Source organism: Neophocaena asiaeorientalis, unplaced genomic scaffold (genome assembly GCF_003031525.2).
Source record: "Neophocaena asiaeorientalis asiaeorientalis breed wild unplaced genomic scaffold, Neophocaena_asiaeorientalis_V1.1 scaffold91, whole genome shotgun sequence".
In the NCBI taxonomy this organism is placed as follows: Eukaryota; Metazoa; Chordata; class Mammalia; order Artiodactyla; family Phocoenidae; genus Neophocaena; species Neophocaena asiaeorientalis.
The window spans coordinates 12,605,848-12,628,535 of NW_020173198.1; the positions used below are offsets into that span (position 1 = coordinate 12,605,848).

The following is a 22,688-nucleotide window of genomic DNA, read 5'->3' on the forward strand; positions in this document are numbered from 1 at the left end:
ATCACTACTTCCTGGGATTAGAAAATGCTTATCAAGTGCACCAGCGACCCCTCTTTTCTACCCCACTTTCCATCCTTTCTGGCTCTTTCACCCAGAAACAGACAATGCATGGTCAATGGTATATGTGCTCAAATGGACAATTTCTCTAAATTGTGCTACTTTTTTTTTTTCATCATGGATTTGTTTCAAGTTAGGAGGAACAGAAAAATCAGCCCCACGGTTTAGGCATGTGAGTTGGCCACCTCGACCCTGAAGTCGAAAGCGGGTGCCTCAGTTTCCCCCTGGCTGTATTGCTGACCGTCCACGTTCCGGTCTTGCTCAGCTGCCCGCCGACACGTGTTAGGCATGACACAGGAAAAGCGTGATTCCATGTCACCAGTAGGTTTGTCGTCGGTCGGTGTGGAGGGTGAACGTGTGGGTGGGTGTGCGGGCGGGGGACAGGGAGGGTGTGTGTTGGGGTATTTTTTGCCTCTCTCAGTTGAGTGTGGTCTCCAGGATGTCCCCTGTAGCGACAGCTCAGACAGTCACTTCCGTTTTGCTGTTGGTGATGAAGTATGGCTGCGGGGGTGGGTAGTGCTGGGTGCGAGTTCCCAAGGGGTCGCTGGAGCCGGACTCAGCCGTGCCCAGCTTGCCCTTGTTCCCATAAGCTTGCTGCCGCCGAAGAGACTGATCCTTGGGGTCCCAGCTCTTAAAGTTGGTGGTGGAGTTGTAGGCCAGGGGGTGGGAGGGCGTCTTGTTGGTGCGGGACTTCTGTCCGTTCTGCTTGGCGGGGCCATGCTCAGGACTGAAGGCCCGCGGCTCATCCTCCACTCTTACGGGATGCAGAGGCAAGTTCCCCTTGGCGGCCAGCTCGGCCAGGTGCCGTCGCTTGGAGTAGAAGTCATCATTTACCTTGTCGGCTGTACGATGGGACAGGTAGGTGGACGAAGGGGGGAGGAGAGAGCAGAGAGAGGGAGAGAGAGGAGAGAGAGAAAGACAGTTAGGGATTAGCAGGTCAACCCAAGAACAGCATCTCAGTGGGCCAACAGTCCAAACGAGACACACACTAGAAACTCCACCCGGAGCAGACAGAAAGAAGGAAGACAGGTCATGTGTTTTCCACCAACAAGAGGAGGACCAAGAAGGCGAGGGCATCCGCAAGGGAATCTCTAGTTCCCCCCAAATCCTTCTTCCCTCACAATCACACCTAGCACTCCGCCACCCTTGCCTTTCTTATAAAATGCAAGTGTTGTTCTTTCTTCATTATGAAAATGATGCTTCTCATTAGAGAAAATATCGAACACATTGAGAAATATTCGTATCTATCAGCTACTGCCCAAGACAGTCGATATCAATACTTGGGTGTATTTTCTCCTGGTTTTCTCAATAAAGAGTTTCATTTGGAATTTGTGTTAGTGCTTTTGTTTTTGCTTTTAGCAGTTAAGCAGACCTGTGTTCAAATCCCACTTCTGCCACCTACTAGCAGTGTAACTTTGGTAAATAACTTTTATTACCAACAGCTTCTGCATCAGGAAAGTGGTTACAATAAAAAAGGATATTTCATAGGGTTGTTTAGAGGGTTAAGTGGTGCCATACGTAATGCGCTTAGATGTTAGCCACCACCATTATCATCATCATTATAAATAACTGTAATTTCTCATGTAACATTCTAGCAAGCATTTCTTCATATTGTTATAAATCACTAGCAAACAGCATTCTAATACCTACATAATATTTCAGTGAGCAAAACTATGAAAATTAATCATTCATCCTATGGATGAGTATTCAAGCTGTGCCAATATTTTGCTAATATAAATCAATCTGAAATGAGAATTTTCTAGACTAAAGCTCTCTTAGTATTTAGAATTTTGAATGTGAAATAATTCTTAAAATATTCTTTAATCTGTATCAGAGGGTGGAAAACTATAGCCCATGGATCGATCTAGCTGCCACCCATTTTCATAAATAAAGTTTTACCGGAATGCTGCCATGCCCATTCCTTCACCTGTCTGCAGTGCAACAGCAGATCTGAGTGCTTGTGACAGAGACTGCATGGCCCACATAGCCTGAAATATTTACTATCCAGCCCTGAAATAAATTATCTGAAGTGGAATTACTTGGCCAAAGGCTGTAAACATTATTAAGGCCCTTTATACATATTGCCAACTATGCTACAAAAGAATTATATCAATTTCTGCTTCATTCACCACACTCTAAAGCACTGAATGATTCCTTTCTTTCTTTCTCTCTTTTTTGTTTTCTTTTCTCTCTCTCTCTCTCTTCCTCCCTCCCTCCCTCCCTTCCTTTCTTTCTTTCCTGCCTTCTTTCTCAATTTATTTGATAACTTTCTGAGACTTTATTTTCTCTCACAATTCTTTTATTAGAAGATCCTCTATACTTTTTAAATTAATGTCTTAGCAATAAACTCTTGAACATATATCTCTCAGGAGTCCAGAAATATGTGCTGCTCTTTAATCCACACTTCCAGCATCCCATACTGTTACGTGTGTGAAATCATGTAAATTCATGGAGGTCACTGCCCTTCCACGTTTCTTTTCTCATTCGATCCTTTCAACCACAAGAGGTGGGAAAGACAGGGATTATGACCTCTGCTTGACAGATGCGGAAACTGTCAAGCTAAGGAACATGAAATCATTTAATTGAGGTTACCCGCAGCTAGCGGCTGAGCCAAGGTAGAACCTAACTCCATTAGACATTATTTGATGCTTTTGAAAGGCCGTAGAGGGAAAGCTCTGTTTTCAGGAATGAGTGAGCACATATGCCCCCGCTTGCCCCTTCTGCATCTGTGGCAGACATCACTCATTGATCACAGAGCTCTTTCCTAGCTAGCATGGCCTTTGCTTAGATTCCTCAACACAGCAACCCCGGAAGCCACATGTTAACCTTCCAGGCTTAATACAGTTTAAGTTGGGTTTCTGTCCATGTTTAATGTAAACAACCCTGAGTAATGCAATCTTTCAAGAGAATGTCCCCGCTTCCTTGAATTCTAGAGCTGTCTGAAGATACAGAATATCAATGTCAAAAGGAACTATGGAATAGCTACCGACATGGGAAGAGCACACATTCCCGAAATACCATGCACTCCTTAAGGTGATATGAGTTACATTCAAGTTGGTATTAGAATCGCGTCTTCCAGAGGAAAGTTCTAGGTTTCCAACGCATGATGTTTCAACAGAAGGATGCTCTGACATCCCTCCTTGGACTTCAAAATTCATGTATCCGGTTACCTCCAGGACAGAATCACTGGCATCTCCCACTCAAGGTGGCCAAGACTGAACCCATCAACATCATTCACATCTGTTCTCCAGGCTCTTCCTTCTCTCACGAGTGGGAACACCAACTCTCTAGTTACTCAAGCCAGAAACACAGGAGCAGGTGCTGATGTCACCCTCCTCTTCTCCTCAGCACAACTGCTAACCCACAGGTCCTTCCCATCGTACCTACCAAATGCTGCTCTAACCTCTGCTATGCCTCCTCCTTGCTTTAAATGCTGCTCTACTTCTGCCACCAAACTGGCTCCCCTGCCTTGAGTCTCACCTCCCCCAGGCCACTGTCCACACTACAGCCAAAAGCATATTTCCTCTTTTGTTCTGTTTTGTTTTGTTATGTTTTGTTTGGCCGCACTGTTCAGCTTGCAGGATCTTAGTTCCCCAAACAAGGATCAAACCCGTGCCCCTTGCAGTGGAAGCTCAGAGTCTTAACCACTGGACTGCCACGGAAGTCTCCCAAAGGCATATTTCTAAAACTGACCATGTTACCATTTACCAAAACCTCTCCCAGCAATTTTTCTCAGTCATTTTAGTCATACATCAAATAGGCACGGGCCAGGTGGTAGACATTGTAAATATAAGGACATTGGGAGAATCAGAAACAGACAAGGTCCCTGCCCTCGTGGGGTGGACATTCTATGAGGGAAGGACAGAATGTGACCAAATAATCCCACAAATTACATAAAAGTAGAAATATAGTAAGTGCTATAAAGAACTATCCAGTCTTATGAGTATTAATAATGAGGTCTCTGAGCTGGTCGGAGAACCACAGGATGGAGCTGACGTGTCTCACCCCTTCATTTACATCAGATGCTCTGTTATTCATCTTTCAAGGTTAAGCTAAGGTGATGCTTTCTGATTCCCCGGCTCCCTCAGCAACCTCTGCGCTATCATAGTCCTGACTGCTCTTTTCTAGTTTTCCATTTTCACATCTATTTGCTCTCACTAAACTGCTTTCAGTCTCTTACTGAAAGTCTCACCCACCCTCATTATATCCCCAGGCATGATCCAGAACCATTTATTCCCAAATTCCTCTTTCCAGACAATGGATGAGTCTAAGGGAAGCTCAGAGCAAGGGATGCATTGGAAGGTTCCCGTTTCTGACAAACTGAGGAAATTGATTATGAAACAGGTGCCCCGACAGGTGGGATAGGTGATGTCCTCTCAAAAAGTTCTAAAGAAAAATAGTCCCAGGGGCATTCAATTCTTGCCCTATCAGTGCAGGTATGGGAAACAGCTCCCATTAGGAGGAATCATGGAGTCGCCCGTGGAGAACCTACAATACGTCCTTCTCCACACCCAACCCTGAATTTGTCTCTTGGTGAACCTGTCATTGGGAAACCCCTGAACATAGAAAGTGTTTGGTATATGGGGCAAGGGTGGGACAGAAAAATCTGCAGGCTTTGGAATCAGACAGACCTGAGTCTATGAGACCTTGGGAATGTCAAACTCCTTTATCTCTATTTCTTTTGCTGTAAAATGAGGATAATATAACTACTCTGAGGTTTATTGTTAAGAATAAATTATATGAGACATATAAGCTATATAACACAATTCTGAAAGAGAGTAACTAGTCACTACATATATTTTGTCTGTCTTCTGGCTTATGAAAGAGGCACTGAATTAAATCCAACAGACATTTACTGAGCGCTCTGTGCCAGATATCCAGCTAAGCACAAAGGAAGCACTCATCCAAACTAACCACCCTTCCTTCCTTTCTTCCTTCCCTCTTTGCTTCCCTCCAGCTGCCATGTGTATTGAGAGCCTAGCTGTCCCTATGAGACGACACAAGAAGGGGCCTTGATACGTTTGGGATGAGGTGCCGGTTAGGGAAGGCATCCTTGAGGATGCTGAGTGGGAATCTGAAAGTGAAGAGTAACAGAAACAGCATCCAGGTGAGCGCACATGGGGTGTATTGCAAAAATAGCTGTAATACTTTGCAGTTCCTTCCATCGAGAGGTGGAGTCTATTTCCCTACCCTATGAATATGGCCTGACCTTGTGACTGGCTTTAACCAGTAGACTGTAGCAGAAATTATGTCACGCACATCCCAAGCCTGGGCTTTTAGAAGTTCTGCAGCTTCTGTTATCAGATCTTGGAACCCTGCCTCCATATGAAAAAGGAAGCCCAGGTTAGCCCCCTGAAGGATGAGAAACATGCAGTCCAGTTGCCCATGTTCACCACAGCCAACAGCAGCCTGCTACCTGCCAGATACCCAGTGAGGCCATCCTAGACTGTGAAGCCATTAGCCCACCTGCCAGCTCATCACAGACACTAAGTAAGCCTGGCCAAGAGCAGCCAAGCCAGCCCAAACCAGAAGAACTTCCCAGCTGATCCAGAACCACAAGTCCAATAAACAGTTGCTATGTTAAGCCACTAAGTTTTGGGGTAATTTGTTACGCAGCAGTAGATAACTGATACAGAACAACATTTGCAAAAGGCCTGAGGTGGGAAGTAGCATGGTAGCTTCAAAAACTGAAAGGATATGTATGTAATAAAGTGAAGAAAACAAGGGGTCATCAGATCATCTAATGTCCTGTCTGCAGGATTATATCGTTCACATCTATTTGTTTGTCTGTCCCCCCTCCACATGACTCAGAGGTGTTTTTGACAAGTGCAGAGCAGGTACAGACTTGCCGCATGGGGCATAAAACCATCCTCCAAAGAGTTATTTTCTAGATCATTTCAACAAGGATGTGGTTGGTGGTTAGGTGGATGAACTGTTCCCATAACCAGGAAATGCAATTTTTGTGAAATCCTCTTTTTCATCCCCTCTGATTTAGATATCGAGGATGGGAAAGAAATACTTACCTGGCCACTCTCGGTGTTGTGCATTGTGGTCCCTGTCTTACTATATTAAAAAGCGGCTTGTGAAGGAAATCACAGATTCATTGAGCAGCCTTGTAAGCCCCATTAATAAATGCATTAACCTAATCAACCAAGGTACCTCGTGGGCAGGTGGCTAACAAGCCGACCAGGTAACAGATGTGTGAGGCTTCCAACAACACTGGTCCTCTCCGTTTTTATTTTTCTTCATTTAAAAAGAGGAAGAAAGAATGAAAAAGGTGCTTTTCTTCCAATCAGCCTAATTGCCTTGAAGGAATCAAGGCTTCAAAATTAAACTAAACCTTCCTCCATCTGTCTCTCTCTTAATTAGCAGCAGACACTTGTACAGGTGCCGGGTGGGATGGAGCTTCGCCTCTATGGAAATGGAGAGTCAAGGTAATAACCAGTTTTCAAAACAAGCTACACATCTGAGGGTCTTGGCAGGTGGCCTCCCACCTACCTTCTTTCCTTGGGCCAAGGATATCTTAAGGAGGGGTTCCTACCACTCGTTCTCCCTTGGTGATCATCTTGGGTCTCAGGTGATGGATTTCACCTGGTAAGCAAGGTCCCACCCTAAGCTTTCAACAATTCCCAATTTGTCCCTACCTTTGGTCCAAGAATATATTGAAATAGAGCGATTAATCTTCCCATCACACTTAAGAATCAAATCCAAATGATTTGCTGTGACCCCGAAGGTCGGCATGGCCTGGCCTCTGGCTGTTGCTTGCCCACCCACATCTCTCCCTCGCTTATTATGACCCATCACATAGTGCACTAGTTCCCTAGGGCTGCCATAGCAAATTACCACAAACTGGGCAACTTAAAACAACAGAAATTTATTCTTTCCCAGTTCTGGAGTCCAGAAGTCTGAAATCAAGGTGTCGGTAGGTCTGTGCTCCTTCTGCAGGCTCTAGTGAAGTATGCTTCTTTGCCTCCTCCTCTTCGCTTCTGGTGGTTGCAGTAATCCTGGCATTCCTTGCCTGTAGCTGCATCTCCAATCTCTGCCTCTGAATTCACATGACCCTCCTCTCTGTGTGTGTCTATGTGTCCAAACTTCCCTCTTCTTATACGGACGCCAGTCATTGGATTCGGACCCACAGTAATCCAGGATGACCTCATTTTAACTTAGTTACATCTGCAAAGACCCTATGTCCAAGCGTGAGCACATTCTGAGGTTCTGAGTAGATCTGGGTCGGGATGGGGGGAGGATGCTATTCAATCCAGCATACACACACAGGATTCCTTCCTATCCCAGAATACGCCAAGCTTTTCACCATCTCAGAGCCACTGGACCTTGTCCCTGTTGTTCTCACTGCCAAACACCCTTCTTTTTGGATCCTTCTTGTCATTTGGTTCTCTGATCAAAGGTCACTCAGAAAATTCCTCCTGATGACCCAGTGAAAACACCCCCGTTGCTCTCATCACCTTTCCCTATTTTAATATGTTCTTAGCCTGCATGTATGAAATTATTTTTCTTAGTTATTTGTGTATTGTCTATCTCCTTTGACTAGAATATAAGCTCCAATTAGGTTAGACATCATATCTGCTCTGCTCCTCACTGTATCTCCAACATCTTAGCCCAGCACCTGGCACATAGTAGGATACAATAATAAACATTTGATAAGGGAAGAAAAGCACCAGAGACAGTTTGATTCCAGTGACATTCTCTCAAATATTAGAAATGGGCAGGATGCTTCACCTTCTGATCTCTGGTGGCTAATTTTATATAATATGCCAACTTTACTGGCCCATAGGGTGTCCAGATTAAACATTATTTCTGGGTCTGGATGAGATTAGCATTTGAATCAGTGGACCCAGTAAAGCACACGATCCCCTCCAATGTAGAGGGGCACCAACCTAATTTGTTAAGGGACTGAATACCACAAAAAGCAGAGGAAGAGAGGATCCATGCCCTTCCTGCCTGGCCTGCTTGAGCTGGGACGTGAGTCTCCTCCTGCCCTGGACCTGGGATTTACAACACCGGCTCCTCTGGTTCTCAGGCCTTCAGACTGGGACTGGAAATACACCACCAGCCTCCTGGGTTTCTAACTTGCAGACAATAGATTATGGGACTTCTCAGCCTTCATAATTGTGTGATTCAATTGCTTGCAATAATTCTCCATATATACATATATTCCATATATACATATTTGTACATATATATCCTATATATCCTACATATATAATATGCATATATATAAAATATATACATTAAGTATATCCTACGTACCTATCACACAGATGTAATCAAGGTAAAATGAGGTCATACTGGATTAATGTGGACCCTAATCCAATGACTGGTGTCCTTATAAGAATAAAGAAATTTGGACACATAGACACACACACAGAGGAAGGCCATGTGAAATCAGAGGCAGAGACTGGAGTGATACAGCTACATAAGGCAAAGTATGCCAAGGATTGCCACACCCACACACAAATATCCTGCTGGTTGTGTTTCTCTAACTAATACATCGTCCACACTGTAGAAGGCTACGTGACCTGTGCTTTACAGGGATAGAAGGACTGGAGCTTCTGGGGCAGAAGAACCAGGCTGCTGCCCAGCTCCAAACTCCTGGCTGAAAACTTGCAGAGGCATGGATGTTCTCTAGCAGCCATAGCTCAGGGGAGGTAGAATGGAGTCAGGCGCAGGGGGCGGGGATTGGTTAAAAAGACCGCTTGGATCCAGCAGCAGGCTGTGCTGACACGCCCCCTTCCCAGCTCACCCAGTGTAACCTGAGTAAGAGCTCACCTTTATTAAGTGCGTGCTCTGCTCCAGGCACCCGGCTAAGGAATGGACATTTGTTACCCCCTTTAATCCTCTCAATATCCTCATGAGGTAGGTGCTATTATTGGTCTCATTTTATAAATGGGGAAACTGAAGCAAGAGAGCTTTGGCAACTTGTCCAAGTGACAGTGCTGGGATCTGAACCCTTGACACCTGGCTGAATTCCAAGTATCCTGAAATTTACGAATGTGTGACAACATTCACCATCTATTTAACCATCTGCCTGCCTTATAGAAGAAACTCTCGTTTCCTTAACAAGTTTCTATCTGCAGGAAAACGTTCCCCCGAAACTAAAGAAGGTGGAGGACAGAGTGAGAATTATAAGGAGAAAACACTTTTCTTGATTCCTCCTCTCAAAACATCAGGGATTGAGATATACATGTAGATCTTATTCACAAGAGGAGACATCAAAATGTCACAACTGGAAATTTCATGAAGTCTCAAACTCCCCCTGGAGGCAATATATGTTTACCTTTTTCTTCCTTAAAGTGGCGCAAGAGAAGGGAGCTGGGGTGTCATGAGAGACTCTCCCTGCCAGGCTCACAGTACTCAGTTGGCTACTGCATTACAAGAGTATGGGTCTTGCATCGTCTGAGATGCACTGGCATTGGCGGGAGTGCTGACCAGTTACCAACAAAAAGTGGCTTCCTGTTAAAAGAACTGGGTTGGATAAGGTGCTATATGCTTCTCTTAGAACTGGGAGGAGCCTGAAGCTTCGTCACCACTCCAGCCAGGCACCATCCAGGTGCTTTACAGGTATCATCTCATTTAGTTGGCTCCCCACCCCACCCCAAGCCAATGAGGTAGGTGTGGTTGCCCGGTCTCTTCATGCTACATCACACCGACTCCCTCCATGACCATGTAGGGGGCTCCCACTTTGTGATATTCACCAGTATTCTCTTCCCTGTGCTTCCACTCTCCCCTCCCCACCACTCAGAGAGCAGCAATCATTTTTGATGAGGACAAAGTATTCCAAGTGTTGCTCCTGAACCCTACACTGAGCTCTTGACAGCCATAGTAGAGCCTTGGAAGGCAAGACGTCAGCAATAAGATCTGAGCATGCTGAGAGAGAAAGAAGGATTAGTGAAGCTGAGAGCGTGCAGGACTCAGTGCAACTTGTTTATACAGCAGACAGCGGAGTTTGGAAGAATTCTGTGACTGTAAAATCTTCTTTAGAATATGGTAGAAAGAGCATGAACTTGAAGAGCAGATGGACCTGAGTTAAAATCCCAACTCTTCCACTTATAAGCTGGAGACCTTAAGCAAGTTACCTAAGTTCTCTAAGCTTCACCAGTAAAATGGAAAATAAAATAACAATGCCTATGTGGTAAGGGGTTATGGTATTCAAAAGAACCATGTAAACTATCTTGTATAATGTAAAGTACCAATGTCCTTGCTTCATGGTAGGTATTCATTAGATAGTAGCTGCTACTGCTGTCATTGTCAGAAAATAAAGTGAGGATAAGAAGGTCTACTTTGCAAAGTGCAGCAGAGAAGTAAACAAGTGACAAAGTGTGAAAGCACAAACCATTATGCCTGGCACACAGTAGGCTCCTTAAACATATACCCCATCTGACATGATATTGTAAGAGACTGCTACTTGTCATCCAGATCTCTTCTACCTTTTTTCTTGGGCACATGGCCACCTAATCCTGAGCTAGATTTCCCTAGCCTTCTTGGAAGCTAAATTTGGCCACGTGGCTAATCTCTCACCAATGGACTGTTAGCAAAAGTGATGCATCCAGTTTCCACTTCAACATATTCACTTAAAATAAAATCGGTTGCCCTGGGTGTCCTCTCTCCCCCTTCCCATAGGCCAGGACAGCAACTAACTATAACAATGCAGATGAGGACAATACAGTAGGTGGCCACAGAGCAACAATGTTGGAGGAACCTGGGTCCCTGAGTGACAGCTTGGAGTAAAGCTGCCCCACCAACCTGGACCACCCCCTCTGGGGCTATTACACGAGAGAGAAATATACTTCTTTCTCTTAAGCCACTGTATTTGTGAGGCCTTTTGGTTCACTAGGACAGTGCTGAACTTTTATTTACATGGGAGTGTTTTCTGGGTCTCTACTCTTTTTTCTCTCCATTGTGAGCTGAATGAAACAGTAAAAGGGGAAACAGTTCATGATAAAAAAGAAAATACCCAGGTATTTCTCCCTTCTTTTGAAATACATGTTATAAAGCTGCACAGGCTCCTGCGGTTGTCTCAGCAGGCAGAAACAAGAAAGGCAGGAAAAAAGCCTAGCTTCCCAGGCAGGAGAGAGCCAGGAGGAGGTGGGAAGATTTGTCTTTACGGCAAATTAGCCCCCATTTCACCTGGTTCTGGGCCTCACTGTAGAGACACAAGGAGGGAAAATTACATTTGAACCAGGTTCTAATTAAAGCCAGGACTCCTGGCTGTTTCTACAGGGCCACACATCTTTCCTGAAGGCTTATCTCTCTAAGAGAGAAAATTGGAAAGGGGAGAATGGAATCCTGGCCCTTTTTTATCTTAGCCCTGAGGGTCCCAAGAGAAGGCACTGCTGCCTTTGCTGACGATGATTCTGAAACAGTGCCTGGCTTGGGCTTTGCACCAAAGCTATCCAGCTGCACGATCAGCCCCTTTGTTGTGGCTGCAGGGAGCCCTCTGTGAACATCTCAAGGCCAATGGACCTATGAAACCTTAAGCCCTCTGTCTCTTGCCTTAGGCAGTCCTGTTGGGCAGTCACCACTTTCTGAAAGGCTACCGAACAAAGGTAGCTGGACTCATGCTCCATCCAAGGCTGACCACAGAGCCCCCTGCATTGAAGGGCCCTGTTGGAAACTGTGCACTCATTCACTGCCCTTCATCCTGCACTGCTGCTCCACAGACGGAGACATTTCTTCTCAGAAATTCATTGCATGGTTTGTTTTATGATCAACCTCTGAACTGGTAAAATTTTATATAACTGGTGGTTTTTTAAAGGGAGGAAACACAAGTTAACTCTCCTTAATCCTACATACTTCCTTCCAATGTGCAAAGGACCATCTCAAAGTAGATAATGATAAGATTTGGGACCCTGTGTTAGATGAATGCATGAAGGACCTCCATTTTTCCCCCCTTCCTTGTATCCACACTCTTTTTATGTGACTTTGAAACTCACCCCCCAAAAAAGAGGATCTTTGGATTCTGAGTTCATCATGTGATTAATGAAGGTTAGCAGATATGACACACACAGAAGTTTGAAAAGTGCTTCCTGGTGTTTGATTGCTCTCTTTCACCTCTGTCCCCATCATGAGAACATGTCTGGGCTACCTTCTCTAAGGATAAAAGACACCTGGAGCAGTGCCAAGTCACCCAGTCTTTCCAGCTGAAACCAGCCTACATCAGCCAGCATCCATCCAACCCCAAGTCATATGGGTGAACTCAGCTCAGACTAGAAGAACCTCCTGCATCAGGATAAATCACTGGCACATAGACCCCTGATCTCAATAAATGCTGAGTTAAATAAGTTTAAGCCATGTGATTTGAGGTTGTTTCTTATGCAGCATCATTGTAACGATGGATAACTGATACAAATGCCAATCATTCGCTCACCCTACTCCCAGGAAGAGCCCTAATTTCCAGGTGGGGATCCATGTCTCCCCTACTTTTTTTTTTTTTTTTTTCGGTACCCGGGCCTCTCACTGTTGTCGCCTCTCCCACTGCGGAGCACAGGCTCCAGACGCGCAGGCCCAGCAGCCACGGCTCACGGGCCCAGCCGCTCCATGGCATGTGGGATCTTCCCGGACCGGGGCACGAACCTGTGTCCCCTGCATCGGTAGGCGGACTCTCAACCACTGCACCACCAGGGAAGCCCTCCCCTACTCTTAATCCAAATGGTGTGGATGACATACCCCTCCACTCCTTCACCCCCTAACCATTCCCCGATGACTACAAACAACCCATTTCATTGCCCTCACCATAACAATTTGTTCAGAGGTAGGTGGCCACATGACAAGGCAAGCCAATCATAGCAAAGCCTGGGATCTTTACTTATGGAGACAGAGGGGCCAATGAGATCAATGATCCCAGCCTTCCATTTATAGGAGAGGCAACTGGAGCTGTGGGCACAAGGACACCCAACGGAACAGAAGCAGCACTGGATCTAAACACTGGCCACCCCCCACTTCCACCTGGTTGATTTTTCTATTTCCCAGGGCCTCTTTAGAAAGGACAACAGGATTCCCTTCAAATGCGATGCTCAGCTTCAATTAATAATTTATTAATAAAATGTATGTTTAGTGTCTACTATGTGATGGCGGTACCATGCAAGATTTGGGGGATATTTAGCATGAATGATATCTAGCCAGCTTAGCCTCAGAGCGACACACGTTTTTAAAAAAATTTTACTAGAGTATAGTTGATTTACAATGTTGTATTTGTTTCTGCTGTACATCAAATTGAGTCAGTTATGCATATACATATATCCACTCTTTTTAAGATTCTATTCCCATATAGGTCGTTACAGAGTATTGAATAGAGTTCCCTGTGCTATACAGTAGGTCCTTGTTAGTTATCTATTTTATATAGAGTAGTATTGCTATCTTGCTGCAATGGCATTTCCTGCAAAGCAGAGAACTCTCTCCACAGGCTCACTTCATGCCCTATGGGTTCCCAAGGAAGCTCATCAAAATGCCAGTGCTTGCTGTACGCTTTTCCAAAGAGGCTGAACTCAGAAGCTGGTAGAATTTGATTTTTATTAAAAAAAAAAAATCACTTCCTTATCCTCCACCTGCTCTGTACCCTGCTGCTCACCCACAAACCAATAACCCAAGCCAGAAAGTTGCAAAAGCCTGACTTTTATGAAGTAATGTTTTAAGGCTACTTTTAAGTGAGTCCTTCCCCAGGTTGTGTACCCTCCAACAGAACTGTAACCCAAATCACATATTTTCTGTGCTTCTGTAGCATCTCTTGGATGAATATTTATCACCGAGCTACATCAATTTTCTCAAAAGAAAGAAAGAACTAGGATTTCTTGAGTGCTTACCATGTACTAGACACCGTTTTTAGCCGTTTCACCTACATGATCTAATTTAAACCCTCGTAAAGGGAGGTGATGAGGCAATATCATTTTTTCCCATGTGACAGATGAGAACTAAGGCCCAGAGACACTGAGTAATTTGGCTGCCAACTGACTCTGCCACAGCTGATAAGTGGCAGAGCAGGGTACCAAATCCAAGACCGTCCACCTCCAATGCTCTTACCTTCCAGCTATAGCCCCCAGATCAAACCCCGACTAAGAATTTTTGGAATACATGAGGAATGCTGGCATGCGAAAACTGGTGCTCTGGGGTAAGCTGTGTTTGTATCTAGGATTGGGTCTTAGGAAAATGTAGGTCCAGAGTTGAATGCACATAAAATGACCCAGGAGGTGCATTTTTAAAGTGAAAAAATGAAAAATGTTAAGTGAAAAATCCAGAGGTTCCAGGCCCATAGGAGTGGGTAGGCCCGGGATGGACATTGGTAAAAAGCATCTCCCGTGATTCTGGGTCAAGTCCTTAAGCCATTCTTTTTTTCTTAAAGACTGATTTTTTTTTTTAATTGAAGTATAGCTGATTTACAATGATCAGGAGAACAGCAAAGTGATTCAGATAGATAGAGAGATATTCTTCTTCAGATTCTTTTATACATTATTAATAATGTATAAAAGAATTATGTTATTAAGAATATGTCTTAATATATATTAAGAATTATGTATAAAAGAAATATGTTATACCTTATTACAAGATATTGAATATAGTTCCCTGTGCTATACAATAGGTCCTGTTGTTTATCTATTTTATATATAGTAGTGTATATCTGTTAATTCCAAATTCCTAATATATCTGTCCCCTCGCCTTTCCCTTTTGGTAACCATAAGTTTGTTTTCTATGTCTGTGAGTCTATTTCTGTCTTGTAAATAAGTTCATTTGTATCATTTTTTTTATGTTCCACATAGAAGTGATATCATATGGTATTTGTCTTTCTCTGTCTAACTCACTTCACTTAGTATGACAATCTCTAGATCCATCCATGTTGCTGCAAATGGCATTATTTCATTCTTTTTAATGGCTCAGTAGTATTTCATTGTGTGTGTGTGTGTGTGTGTGTGTGTGTGTGTGTGTGCACGCCACATCTTCTTTATCCATTCATCTGTTGATGGACATTTAGGTTGTTTCTATGTTTTGGCTATTGTAAATAGTGTTGCTATGAACATTGGGGTCTTAAGCCATTCTTTGAGCTCTGGGTCCTGGTCCTGGGTGTGATGCCCTGTGTGAGTGCTGGCAATCTCATTTATCTCAAGAGAACTCAGTTCCCTCATCTGTAGAAGCATAAAGGGTGAAGAAGTGTATTTTCTTCATTGCTTCATGGAAGGGTATTATTTGCATTATCTCATAAAATTACTCCCCCAAACCTGATAGAACGTGAATACTATCATCTCCTCCATTTTGGAAATGGTAGAAATGAAAGTCCAGAGCATGTGACTGGCTTGGGCAAGACCACACAACCTGATTCTAGTCAGAGCTAGAGTGATGAAATCACAGCACTGTGCTAGAAGTTTCCCCCAAGTTCCAGGCTCCAAAGGCCAGGTTCAAAGATTCGTTTTGCAAAATAAATGTATTTCCATGATACGTGTTCATACTGGTTAGGGGAGTCCACTGGGATTGAGGTGGTGGTGTCTTCTTCCATCCTGGGTATTAAACGATTATTCCAGGAGTCCACAGGGCTGGGCACGTGGATCTACAGCAGTGACCACTAGGGGGAGACTTTCCTGGAAGACCTCAGGTAGTGAAAAATGGGATAGTGGAAACCGCTAAGATTTGTTTGCCATTTCGTGGCAGATAGGATTCCCCTCCCAAGCGAGTTATAGCCAATGCAGGTGGAAGCAGGGAACTTGTACCTTCAGGGACCTAGCCCTTTCTCCTTTGAAGCTACTGCTTCTTTATCCAACCTCCCCAAGGGACACCCATCCATCTGCCCATGCCCTGTGTTCCCAAAGTGGGTTCCTAGCAACATTCCAGTAACTGGATCTCAAGCTGTGAATTGGTTTTCCATAGAGAAAAGAGATCAGATGTCAAAAGTGTTTGGGAAATGATGGGTTATACAGAGTTTGACAGTTTTTTTAACCATGAGATTTTTCAGAGCTTTAATTTGCTCACCTGATAATAATAGTAATAATTATACCAGTTACAACCTCATGTGTTTATCACTTTTGACATGCCAGGCACTGTGACATGTGTTGTACATGTTATCTCACATCATCCTCACAACAACCTTAGGAGGGAGGTGATAGTGTTGTCTCCATCTTGTTGATCAGAAAAGAGGGGCTCAGAGAGGTTGAATGACTTGGAGAAAGTAACAAGAGTACCAATGATGGAACCACAATCAGAACTCAGGTGTGTCTGAGGCTAAGTCCATCACACCCTGCTAATACCTCTCTTTTAAGAAGGTGGCAGGGTGTACAACCCCCCTGACCTTGTTATCATGCCTCATGTAGATTCAGGGTCTGGAGATTGAGTAGAAAACAATAGGGAAAATCAGTGACCCCAGAGGAACTTGGGCCTCCCCTCTCTAGGACCCTTTTTCTCTTCCCCAGACAAAGCAGGATAAATAAAGATGCATTGAGGAGGAGAGGGGAAATTAGCCTGGTTTGAGTAGAAAAATAGCCTCTAAGCCCTTGCTTTTGACCTGTCCTGAAATATTTTCTAAATGCATCAGACAACAACAGGCTGATATAAAGACAGGGATGCTGACTGCCTCTAAATGTTGTCATGGGAATCGTAATGGCTTTGTTTTTCACAAGGGAAGGAAAAAAAAGTTTATGCCTCAAATTAGTAGGTCTGTCATGTTCCAAATTGTTTACATTTCTAAAAATGGATGTTGACATATGAATACTTATTATCTAATGCAGACCCAAAAAAATCTGCCTCTCTCAAGGCAACAACTGGGTAACAAGGGGTTCTCATTAGACACGAGGGTCTAAAGCTCTCACTCTCAATTCTGGAATATGGGGTGACACTCCTCATTCCCCTCCACCCCATCCCAGAGCTCAAGTTGCTTCGGAGCCTCTGGGACTCTGGTCAAACTTCCCTCTTCAGAACCCTCAACCCACAGAAAGATGCTTGGAGACCCAATCAAACACTCTTAGTTTCCCAGCAAGATTTCTCTACTGCAGTGGTTTTTAAAGTATGGTCCCCACACCAGCAGCATCAGCATCACCTTGGAACCTGTTAGCAGTTCAGCTCCTCTGGCCACACCTAGTGAATCAGAAGCTCTGGGGTGGGGCCCAGGAATTAGGTTTTAACACTCCTCCAGGAGATGCTGATATGCACTGAAGTGGCTCAAACCTGAGAACCACGGGGTGGCCCACGGCTCCCTCCTCTGCACTCCCACGCACTCACTCGCTACCTTCTGCAGTCTCTTCATTACCCCTCTGCTCTATTTTCTTCTCTTCATCCTAACCCCAGTTCGGGGCACTGCCCACCTGGATGACTGCAAGAGTCTTCCAGAAAGTGACTTCAACTCCAGCCCGCCCTCCCCCAATCCAGTCTCCACTTAGAAACCAGAACTGTCTTTTGAGAAGGCAAAATGGCCCTACCAGTATGTTACCTACAGCCCTGAAATATCTTCTAACTTCTCCCAGTTCAAGGTCACTAAAGGGTTTGACCTTCACCTGCTTGGGTCAGCTACATCCTCCCAACTACCACATTCGACAAAGCATAAGGAGTGAAGAAAGAAGAGAACTGAGTTTCCAGTCTGTTCTGGAAAATAGCCATTCCCATCACACCCCAGTGGGAAATAACTTAAGCATTAGAGTCAGGCAGACATGGGTTCAAATTCAGCTTCATCACTTAGCAGCTATATGACTTTAGACAAGCAACAGCTAGCCTCGCTCAGAGGCCCATGTCCTCGACTCTGAAGGGGAAGGACAACACATATATGGCTGGGTCATCGGAGAGTTCAAGGACAAAATGACATAAAGGGCCCAGCCCTCTGTCTGGCACACAGTAGGGGGTTAATAAATTATAGCCACCACCTAGCCCAGTCACCCAGCTAGTTAACGCACAGACTCAAGGGGACCAACTTTTGATGCTCACCATGGTAGCCAGGAAAGTTGAAAATAGCATCTGTTCCCCAAAAGGCTAATCATTCCCAAGACCCAGGGCCAACAACCTGACTCTGTTTATCTCTCCCTCACAATTTGTGTTTTTCCTCCTGCATTAATTTACCTTACATTTTGCCATTTGCCTGCACAGTTTTCTGAGATAAAAACGTCTCCTGGTTGTCTTACCTGGGATGGTTTCTGATAGTGACATTTTCCTTCAGGCAATGAACATTGGGAAGTGAGGAGTGGCACACTTTTCAACAACAGGCCGGAGCACAGACATGCCACCCCAGGCGCGCAGACACACACACACACAACACCTACACACTGGAACTCAGACGGACCTGCAGGTCCACCCAACGCGGACACATGTGTGCACACAGACACCAGGATTCTCTGTGCCTTCATGGATTAATGCCAAATCCAACAACACCTGGACAAAAGAGCTAGAAAAAGCCATACGGTACCTTTCGGTGACTTAAGTGTCGCCACTGTCCAGTCACCCTCAGAACTTCCTAAAAAAACAACAATGGAGAGATGCTGATCTATCTGTTCAAGGGCTTCCCATGTGTGCTGTGCCCTCAACGCCCAGATGCTCTGCAGGCACCCCAGCTGCAGCCTCCAAGGGGCGCAGGTCTCAGGGGACCGGGGAACAGGGCGCGGGACCAAATGAGCAATTACGATTATGTGAACACTTCTCTCTGCAAGGCCCTGAAGCACGATTAAGATAATACCCAACACAGGATCAAGAGAGGTTCCCCTGAAGAAAGCCTAGATGTTTTCTGGGAGAGACAGAATTCCTAGGTGGCTCTAAATTTCCACCCTCTAAGAAAGAAAGCAAAGTTTTAGTTACATGAGGTCACTTTGGCTAATAACGCTCTGTTGACAAGAGATAAATTTTGATCCTCTTTTATTGCAATCCCCCTGCTAAAAAGGTGGGGGGAGCATCATTAGCTCCAAATTCAAGGTCAGGGCAGGCTCTGCTGACTGCAACTTTAAATGCTGGGTGGCAGGCTGGGTGGAGTGGAGACCCTGCTTTCACAGTGCCTAGCACACAGTCTGTGTTTGAAAAATATTGTTGAATGAATTCAAGGTTCTCCACGGGGTCACTCTTCCTGAGGTAAGGAAATTCCCCTCAATGCTAAAGGAATCAAACTTGTTATCTGAGAATCCCACAATGCCTGGGACTTTGATTATATATCAGTTTCTCTAAATTGAATTCCATTTCAGAGGTACTGGATGGGCCCTGGGGGAATCTCTTATTATTAGGAGAACCCCATAGTGACCCTTTTGCAAAGGATGGTGAGAATGACTATGGCTACAGCCTACCCCGGGCCTCGACAGACCTTCTCTGTAAGATCGGGTTTTACTCAGACCGAGGCGAACCTGCGCACGTGCCCCAGCAGCAGCCTCTGCCCACTGGCTGGCGGCCTGACCAATCAGCGTGCGCTACTAGCTCCAGTTTCCTTTCTTAGGAATCTACCTGGAAAAACCAAGTCCTCAACATTTCTGCACAATTTCCAGAGATTTATCAGGCTGCCAGCTGGGAAGAGATGTAGGGAACAGTCTGTGATCTGAATGATTACAGAGCACAGATCCGGCCCCATTTAAACATTTCTGGTTGGCCTCCCAGGCGTGCCAAAGGATGCTCAAATTGCCACGTTCCCCCTGCGGATATGAGCTCTACACCCTCATCACTAACAACAGAGGGGAAATTGGAATAACAGGTGAAGAGTGACGAACTTAAAATTAAGTGGGACCTGCCTGGGACGCCTTCATGTTTCTTCTCCCTCTGAGCCAGGATCATTGACATCTGGAAATAGTGATGCGGCCCCAGATCTTCCTGTGCGGGGTGGACACATGCCTGACTGAGTCACTGAGTCACTAAGCCCAAGGAAGCCGTTTGCTCCCAAATCAAATCCACGACTGCCTTGAAGGCAGGAAACAAGCTGTGGTCACCTCTGTCCCCACTATCTAAGACAGGGCAAGACAGTAACAAGTTTTCTTTCGTAAATCCAAAGCTAATAAGGGCACTTAATAAGATGGCACACAAGCTACCAAATATATAGCTAAGGCCCCATTATGGGCTTGGTGGCACTAATGGACATTAGATAAATATTTTGGGGGTGAAAAAGTAAATGCTTATGTAAAGAGGATGGGCCTACGGCATTGAGAGGAAGCGGCCATGAGAGAACTTTCTGGGAGAGGAAAATATTTCTTATCCTTACTGGGATGTTGATGACCCTAGTGTATGTATATTTTCAGTAGTCACACTATTGTAAAATTACAATCTGAGTAGTATACTATTCGTAAGAAATTATACCTCAACTGTAATGCACCTTAAACATGTTATACCTCAATTGTACTCAGCATCATGGGAAAACTTTTACCTTCAAACAAAGAAAACAATACCTTAGTAAGTCCTCCCCCACAAAGAGGAAAATGGGCCTTTTCAATCTTTTTTTTTTTATTTTGGCCTGGTTATAACCTCTGGCGCCAGAAATTGCTCTGTGAGAGACAGAATCGTTTCGTGGGAAGAAGATGACCTGAATCAGGCTATCCCAAATATGGGTCTTGGCTCTTTGGGTGTGACTTTGGGAAAATTACTTAACTATACCAAGCCTCAGTTTCCCCATCTTTTGACTTTGGGACTCATACCTCCTTCAGAGGTGTACTGTTTGGGTCAATGATACTAGCTCACTTTCCTCCATAACAATGACAAAAAGAAAAACTAGCAGAGGTTAATTCACATTTGAGGGGCTTATGCATCACTTAGGGTTTTCACACGATTCCTACAGAAAGAGCGAAAAAGAATTCCTGCCACATCTAAGTAAAGTGCGTTGTTGCTGTGGTTGTAAAAAGTGCTATTGGAAAATGTAACACGGTACTGGGAAAATAGTCCATAGAGTGTCAAATAGCAACAGAGAAAATATTTTCTTATTAAATTCTTGAATTAAAAAAAAAAAAGGCACAACCTTTTATCAATAATGCTGTTACTTCCTGTCTCTTTCTCTCACTGGGCAGCATAAGTTGCACTAAAGCATCTGAAGGGCATGCGGTCAGGAACCTTTAGCAGCTGGGGATTTAAACTCTCAAGACACCTAGAGGAAAAACTAGACACGGGGCCAATAGGAGCTAAATGTCAACATGCAGGCAATTTTCCATTTGCAAAGCCCATCAGGAACTACATAACAGAGTGGTCTTTTCCCAGTTCTGGAGGCAGGAATCACCCATCTCTGAATCATCAGGTGACCCTTAGGGATAGTTTCACAACTGTCTTTGCAAACATTGACCTATGAGGAACCATAAAGCGGGTCCTTGCATTGTAACCACCTATCCACAGGTGGCTCAGGCCAGAGGATTTGTGTGCTTAACTGAATTTTCAGGTTACAGTTTGGCTCAGTCGAGAACAACACACACTTCTTGACTTTAGAAAATACTTAGAGGATGTTTAAACCCACATTTCTGACTTAGTAAGGAGAGTTAATTGAGTGAAACAGAATCTTTCTTTGATGGATTGTAGGAGTCATAGCTCTGGGCATATGGACCTTCACTGTCCAGCTATTGATGGGGAGAGTGAAGAGGTTTGGGCCGCCTCTTTGCTGGCCCTTAGCACAACTCAGAAAAGTCAGCTGCTGTTGGCTTGCTTGTTTGTTTTATCAGAGTCCCAAAGTGAGTTAGCTTTCAGGCACATCTTTCCCATCAAACTAGAGTGAAAGATATGGACCCAACTCTATTTCCTTCAAAGTGAAATCTACCAATTGCATGTTAATCAAGGTACCAGTGTATTTGGAAATTCAAGGAAAAATATGACCAACAAACAATTCTGGTCTGGAGACTTTCATATGGGGCAGTATTGATTGAGGGCTGACCACGTACCAGGGTAAGCACTTTCCCTGCACTGTATATCAAATCTTGCCAATAGACAATTAGTTGGATATTTTTATTATCTCCAGTGTACACATGGGGTAACTGAGACCTGGAAGGTTGAGTAATTTCTGCAATAAACATATGAACTAGATCTTAAACTCAGTCCTGACCAACTGCAGGGGCAGTGCTATATGCCACCATCTTGCTGATGATCTCATGCTCCTGACATGATGTGGGTGGTGTCTGTCACGTGGTATTATTCAGTGGTTTTACAAATACGTATTGGGAGGGCTTATTAAGATCCCTTCATGAGTGAGCACAGGCCACAGAAGCAATAACCGATTTGTCCTGTGCCAGCAGAGATAAGGTGGGCTTTACCCTTTGTGGAAGATGGCAGAGAAGAGGAGGAAAAAGCCAAGAATCATGCAGTTTTAGAACATGTCAGACCTCTGCAGATGTCAGTGGGTCACCAAATACAGACCCCCAAGTTTATTCACCCCAAGGAGAAGAAGAGCCGAGGGTGGGGTCTGGAGTGATTTTGAAAACACTGAAGTGAGCATTTATTTTGTTAGTATTACATGGACTAAATGCTTAAAATAATATTTCAGTTATTGATAAAACAAGATTTTTTTTTAAATTACATAGTCCAAAGGCGATATTTGATGCTTGTGTTCTCTGGTGTTCTGCTGAGACCAATTTTCCCAAATAGCTCTACATGGTTGAAATGGCAGGTGGGGGGTGGGAAAAGTTAAAGAAAGGAAAAAAGGGAAGAACTTTTGAAATGAATAAAAATGGTAGTTCAAAAAAAAAGAAAAGACCCCTTCATGGTGCTACATGCTGGGGAGA

The 22,688-nt window shown here is 44.4% G+C and overlaps 1 protein-coding gene across 1 annotated transcript in view; it reads right to left on the reverse strand.

Annotated features, from left to right (window-relative positions):
* Nucleotides 1–516: 516 nt before the first annotated feature.
* SHISA9 (shisa family member 9) overlaps nucleotides 517–22,688 on the reverse strand; it is a 282,506-nt gene continuing 260,334 nt past the window's right edge. Inside the window, exons 4-5 of the mRNA XM_024744362.1 lie at nucleotides 18,440–18,487; nucleotides 517–899 (exon numbers count right to left, since the gene is read on the reverse strand). Of these exons, the coding sequence (XP_024600130.1) occupies nucleotides 517–899; nucleotides 18,440–18,487 (431 nt within the window). The remainder of the gene's footprint in view (nucleotides 900–18,439; nucleotides 18,488–22,688) is intronic.